The 6,000-nt window shown below is 58.3% G+C and overlaps 1 protein-coding gene across 2 annotated transcripts in view; it reads left to right on the forward strand.

Moving 5' to 3' along the window:
* The window catches only part of MARK4 (microtubule affinity regulating kinase 4), a 30,738-nt gene extending 24,738 nt beyond the window's left edge, over positions 1 to 6,000 (forward strand). The window contains exons 15-18 of one of the 2 annotated variants that reach the window (XM_027037784.2): positions 1,840 to 2,118; positions 2,298 to 2,377; positions 3,241 to 3,285; positions 4,987 to 5,196. In XM_027037784.2, the coding sequence (XP_026893585.1) occupies positions 1,840 to 2,118; positions 2,298 to 2,377; positions 3,241 to 3,285; positions 4,987 to 5,051 (469 nt within the window). In that variant the 3' untranslated portion in view covers positions 5,052 to 5,196. Of the gene's footprint in view, positions 1 to 1,839; positions 2,119 to 2,297; positions 2,378 to 3,240; positions 3,286 to 4,986 lie in introns of both variants that reach the window. The other variant, XM_027037783.2, reaches the window with a different exon arrangement.

The raw sequence follows: 6,000 nt of genomic DNA on the forward strand, positions 1-6,000 counted from the left end.
GTTGAATTTTTTTTTTTTTTTTTCTTCTTGAATGATCAATTTTTAGAACTTTGAGAGAAGCCCCAGAATGTCACAGCTTCAACATCCTCTTGTTGGCTGGTTTTCAGACTAGTTTTCCTGAGTCTGTTCGATGTCGTTCAGCTGGCAAGTGAGGGAAACCAGTGCAGACTGGCTGGAGCCTAAAAAAGGGAATGAATGAGTTCACATCGCGGTTCAAGTTCAGGAGGGGGGCGGGCTTCAGGATCACGGCACTCCCGCCCACCGGGACTGTAGGGCACGACACCGAGGTGCACGCTGGGGAAAACCTGATAAACAGGTGGTACTGTGTGGTGGGGACAGGATGTGGGGTGCTCGAGAGCAGTGATTCCGTGGCTGCTAAGTCCTGAGTTCAAATCTTGCCTCCGCGCTCTGCTAGTAGGATTGTCTTGGCCAAGTCCCTGAGCCTCGCTTTCCTCCTCTGTAAAATGGGGCTGACGTTCCCTGCCTCTGGGCCCCGTGAGAGGGATCCGGTGGAGATCGCTTGTGTCCCGTACCTGGCACAGGTTCTGTGACACAGAAGGCATTTGATGAGTGAGCGCTAGTTTTGTGATTATTAAATAAAAATAATAATAGCGAATGCTCATCAAGCGGTAAGAGCATGCCAGGCCTTCGTGTGTATTTGCTGGTTGAATGCCCCTAACGACTCCGTGAGGTAGACCCCGGTGTCTCCATTTCACAGCTGAGGAAATGAGGCACAGAGAGATGAGGGAACTTGCCCAAGGCCACACAGCTGGCGAGTCAAGGAGCAAAGATCCCACGCTGACTCCAGCGTGTGTCTCCAGTGTGAACGCTGTAACGCATAGCCTTCCAGTTCTGGCTTCGATGAAACCGAGGTTTAGCCTTCCCCGATATAACCAGCCAGAGGTAGGCAGGCAGTCTCCTCCAAGGACCCAGATTGATTCTGCCAAACTCAGCGTGAGGCTCCAGCTCCGGGACTGAGGCCAGCGCACCAGTTACCATTTCCTAACCAGAAGGAAGGAAGGAAAGAGAGTGGAGCGCAGGCTACATTTCTTTTTTTTTTTTTTTTTCAGAGGCATGACCCAGAAATAGGACAAAGTACTTCTGTTTGCAACCCACTGGGCAGAGAATAGTCCCATGACCATCCCGAACTGCAAAGGAGGCTGGGAAATGTAGTCTCTCGCTAGGTGGCCATGTGCAACATGCCTGCTCTTAGAAGTTTGGTCACTAAAAGTAAAACAAGGAGGGCGGATTCCAAGGGAGGGGTGGTGGCATCTGCCATAGTCAGGCCCTCCTGTCAGGATTGCGAGGGCCTGGAGGAGGGTCCTGGGACACTGGAGCCATCACTGCCCACACAACTACAAAAGTTAGGAAAAGGGTCCCTTTTCACCTGTCAGCACATTCTCATAAGTGCCTATGATGTTCACATCTATTCCTATCCCGAGTTTGAATAATGATAGTTGAGATAGCAAAGGACAGTGTTTGCAAAGTTGATTTGGTTCCTGCGGTTTGGAGGCAAATGGCAAGGGATTCATCAAAAAATGTCACCTGAATCTATTCAGTTGCCGCGTTTGGCGAGAGGAGAGTCAGGATACGTTTGGAGCCGGTAGGGGTTGAAGAAAGGGCAGTTTGAAGAAGGGATGACTTAGGAAGACAGAAGAGTCCGTAAAACAACTAGGGTTATATAGTACACAGCCTGCGCAACTGTACATGGCAGCCCTTTCTCTGAGCTCTAGGTCTTTCGAGGTTTCTGATCGCAGGACAGGACAGTGAAGAATCAGAGGGACTGGGGCCTCGGCCTGCCTCGAGGCCCCACTCTGACTTGTCCCTCTCTGCCCACAGCTCGGGTACCCCACGGGTGCCCCCCGCCTCTCCCTCTAGTCACAGCCTGGCTCCCCCATCGGGGGAGCGGAGCCGCCTGGCACGCGGTTCCACCATCCGCAGCACCTTCCACGGTGGCCAGGTCCGGGACCGGAGGGCAGGGGGCGGGGGAGGCGGGGGTGTGCAGAATGGACCCCCCGCCTCTCCCACATTGGCCCATGAGGCCACACCCCTGCCCACTGGGCGGCCCCGCCCCACCACCAACCTCTTCACCAAGCTGACCTCCAAACTGACCCGAAGGTGAGCCCCAGGGGACGTGGGGGGCAGGGGTGGGGTGGGGGGAATGGGACCTAACCTGTCTTCTGCTCTGCTCTGCCTTCTGTACCCTCACATCATCATCATCACCTCCTCCGCCTCTTCCTCCTCCTCCTCCTCCTCCTCCTCCTCCGTCACCCTTCACCTCACCCCTCACACTACAGGGTTACCCTCGATCCCTCTAAACGGCAGAACTCTAACCGCTGCGTTTCGGGCGCCTCTCTGCCCCAGGGATCCAAGATCAGTAAGTCCCGCCACCCTCTGCTGTCCCCGGCTCTGCCTCCCTGTCTGCATGTCTGACCTGTGTGTCCGGGCGAGGGGAGGGGGACTCTGTGCGAGCGGGAGGGGCACGGGTTGGGGGATCTGGCTGTTCATTGACTCATTTAATAAACAGTAGTCTGGCCTCTGGAGCCGGACTCTTGAGGGGCGGACCGTAGCTCTGCTGAGTGACCTCGAGGAAGTCACTCAACCTCTCTGGACCTCACTTTCTTCTGTAAGACGGAGCAGCAGTGACAGTGCCTTCCTCAGAGGGTTATCGGGTAGACTAAAAGGTGGTATATGGGCTGAGCTTAGAATGTTGCCTTGCAAAAATGACGTATGTTTACTTACTGAGCGCCTGGCGCGATCTTAGACCCCGGATGGAGGGAACAGAACGTGTAAAATCCCAGCCCAGGCAGAGCTGACGTTCTACACGGGGACCCAGACAGTAAATGAGTACGGAGAAGAAGAAGGGCAGGGAAGAGGGGGGCAGTTTTAAATGGAGCAGGCCTCACTAAGGAGGTTTGAGCGAAGCTGGAAGGAGGGTGTGTGTATGTGTGTCCGTGGCCTTCTATACGTACCTGTGTGCCTCTGCCCACCCCCCCCACCCCCCCCTTTCTCTTTCGTCTTCCAAATTCTTCAGTATCTTTCCTACGACCTGCACTAACCATTTCAGAATGGGCTCCCCCTCCTGGGCACGGAGACTCCCAGCCCTCCCCAGCCCAGCTCCAGCCAGCAGGGAGGGACCAGGGCTGAGGCAGGGGCTGCCCAGAGTCCTGGAGGCAGTGGGTTGGGGGAGGGGGCTCCGTGTGTGCAGATTAGACACTCTGCCCCCCTCCCCTCCTCCAGGGTCACAGACGAACCTGAGAGAATCGGGGGACCTGAGGTCACAAGGTGAGTGCATGAGCCTACCCTGACTGCCACACTAGCCCCTCCCCCTTTGCCTGCCTCAGACCCAGCTGCCTCGTGTCTGTACCTCCCCTATCCACCCCCCCTACCCCCAACACACACACACCATTAGATGGGACCTGAGCCTCCTCCAAGCCAGCTGCCGGAATGTCCCTCTGACCCTTCTTCCTCTGCCGACCCCTCTTATGGCCCTGTCCCCGTGACTTCCTCCGATTTCCACCCCATCCATGAACATTGTCCCTTGACCATCTTTAACGTCAGCCTGTTCCACCTATGACCAACTCCTCCTGTTGGCACACCTTCCCCCCCCCCCCCCCCCCATCCAACGAGGCATAAGCGTTGCCAGGAGCTCTGGCAAACATTACCTGTACAGCCCCACATGGTAAACAGTTTAGACTTTGAGGGCCGGGTAATCTCCAGTCGTGCCGATTCGGCTGTGCCATCGTAGCACGAAAGCAGCCAGAATCAGTACAAAACCAAGTGGGTGGTGTGGGGGTGCGATAGACCTTATTTACAAAAGCAGGCAGCCCCATGCCACCTCGCTGAGCCCCGCTTCAGCTTGACAGAAGCCCAGTCCCTGTAAAGACCCCAGTGCAAATAAAGAACCGCCCCTCCGGTTCCAAAGGTCCCAGGACTGACTCTCATTGGCGGGAACTGAGTCACATGCCCACCCCTAAACCGATGCCTGTGGCCAGAAGGGTGGAGGACTCTGATTGGTGGGATCTGGTCATATGCTCAGCTTTGAACTAATCGCAGTGGGCAGGGAGGTGGAATGTGCTCGTTGGCCGGAGCTGAGTCACGTGCTCAGCTTGGAGCTAAGAGGCCAAGGCCACCCCGCCTAGACCAGAAAGACTGGATGTGCGATGCATCTCAAAGAGGAGCGCTCTTGGTACTTTAGGTGGGATGGTTCTTCATTGGGCTGGACCCACTCACACACTGCAGCACATGTATCATCCCTGAACCCCCGCCCCCCCCCCCAGCTTAATGCCAGCGGCACCCCCATCCCAAAACGTTGTGGTGCTCCAAAAGCCTCCAGAAATTTCCAAATACCTCTGGAGGGACGGTATGGCTTTTAGGCGAGAACCCCCGGTCTAGAGTGAGGAGGGTTCGTCCTCTGAGGAAAAAGGGATTATTCCCAGGAGGAGGATGTATTAGGAAACCAACCAAGCAAAGAGACTCCTCTTCCCCCCCCCCCCCGCCCCCAATAAGAGACAGGAATCAATTTCTCTGTCACATGAACCATGTGACTGGGCCAGGCTGGCAGGGCCCCTCTGTTCCATGAGGTCATGCTGGTACCCAAAGGTTCTTCGATCTCCAACCCTTAGGGCTCTGTCTTCCTACAGTCGAGGTTGGTTCTAGTCGCAGCCGGGGCGTTCTTACAGGAGGTGGGGCAGGAGAGCCGAGGGCTTGCGGGTGTCCTTGGAAGGGGGTTCCCCGTCCGTGTCCCCCCCCCCGCCCCGCTTGCACTCACATCCGGGACTTTTGCACTCGGGCCGCAGCAGAGGCCGGGAAACGTAGTCTCCAGCCGGGCAGCCGTCTGTACCACTGAAACTCTGTCCCGGTCCCTGGGATCAGAGAGGGTGGTGGGTTTTGAGGGACGCCTAGGAGCCCGTCCCCGGGTGGGAAGCGTGGGTTACCTTTCCTCTCCTGTCCCCGTCTTTGACCCGTGATCTCTCCCCGCCCCAGTTGCCATCTACCTTGGGATCAAACGGAAACCGCCCCCCGGCTACTCCGATTCCCCTGGAGTGTGAAGCTGACCAGCTCTCGCCCGCCCGAGGCCCTGATGGCGGCTCTGCGCCAGGCCACCGCGGCCGCCCGCTGTCGCTGCCGCCAGCCACAGCCGTTCCTGCTGGCCTGCCTGCACGGGGGTGCGGGCGGGCCCGAGCCCCTGTCCCACTTCGAAGTGGAGGTCTGCCAGCTGCCCCGGCCGGGCCTGCGGGGAGTTCTCTTCCGCCGCGTGGCGGGCACCGCCCTGGCCTTCCGCGCCCTCGTCACCCGCATCTCCAACGACCTCGAGCTCTGAGCCGCCGCGGGCCCGGGTCCCCTCTTCTTCCTCTCCCTCGTCCCCTTCGCCTCTACGGCAGGGAGAGGGGGCAGGGAGGGGAGTCTCCCTCCGTCATCACCTCAGCTCCCGTGAATCCGACGTGGGGACAGAGAGTGTCCCCTGCGCTGTTGTCCGGGGCCACTGGGCAGGAGAGAAAAGCTTGGGGGCAGAGCAGGGGGAGCTGGCACCTTCCTCGAGCCTCCAGCCGGTCCTGCCCCCGCCCCCCATCACCCCAACGTGGGGCACCTGAGGAGACTCTGGGGGCAGGGCAGGCGCAGAAAGGGAAACCGAGGAAACGTCTATTCCCACCCCCTTTCCCCCAACAGCTCAAGAATTAGGCCTTGGGCGGGGGCCGGAAGGGTTGCTGAGCCTAAAGACTGTAGAAGAGGGGAGGGGGGCTGGGAGTGGGGGTCAGAGAGGCAGATTCCTTCCCCTCCCCTGCCCTCCCCTCATGCTCGAACCCCCCACCCCCCTTCCTGCCCCAGGCTGGCGCGGGGCACTTTGTACAAATCCTTGTAAATACCCCCCACACCCTCCCCTCTGCAGAGATCTCTCGAGGAGCTGCCGGTTTTTAAGTTATTACACCCCCACCCTCCTCCTGTCAGCCCCCTCACCCGCAGCCTGTCGCCCAATAAACTTAGGAGAGTCCCCCCTTC

The sequence above is a fragment of the Acinonyx jubatus genome, chromosome E2 (assembly GCF_027475565.1).
Source record: "Acinonyx jubatus isolate Ajub_Pintada_27869175 chromosome E2, VMU_Ajub_asm_v1.0, whole genome shotgun sequence".
Lineage (NCBI taxonomy): Eukaryota > Metazoa > Chordata > Mammalia > Carnivora > Felidae > Acinonyx > Acinonyx jubatus.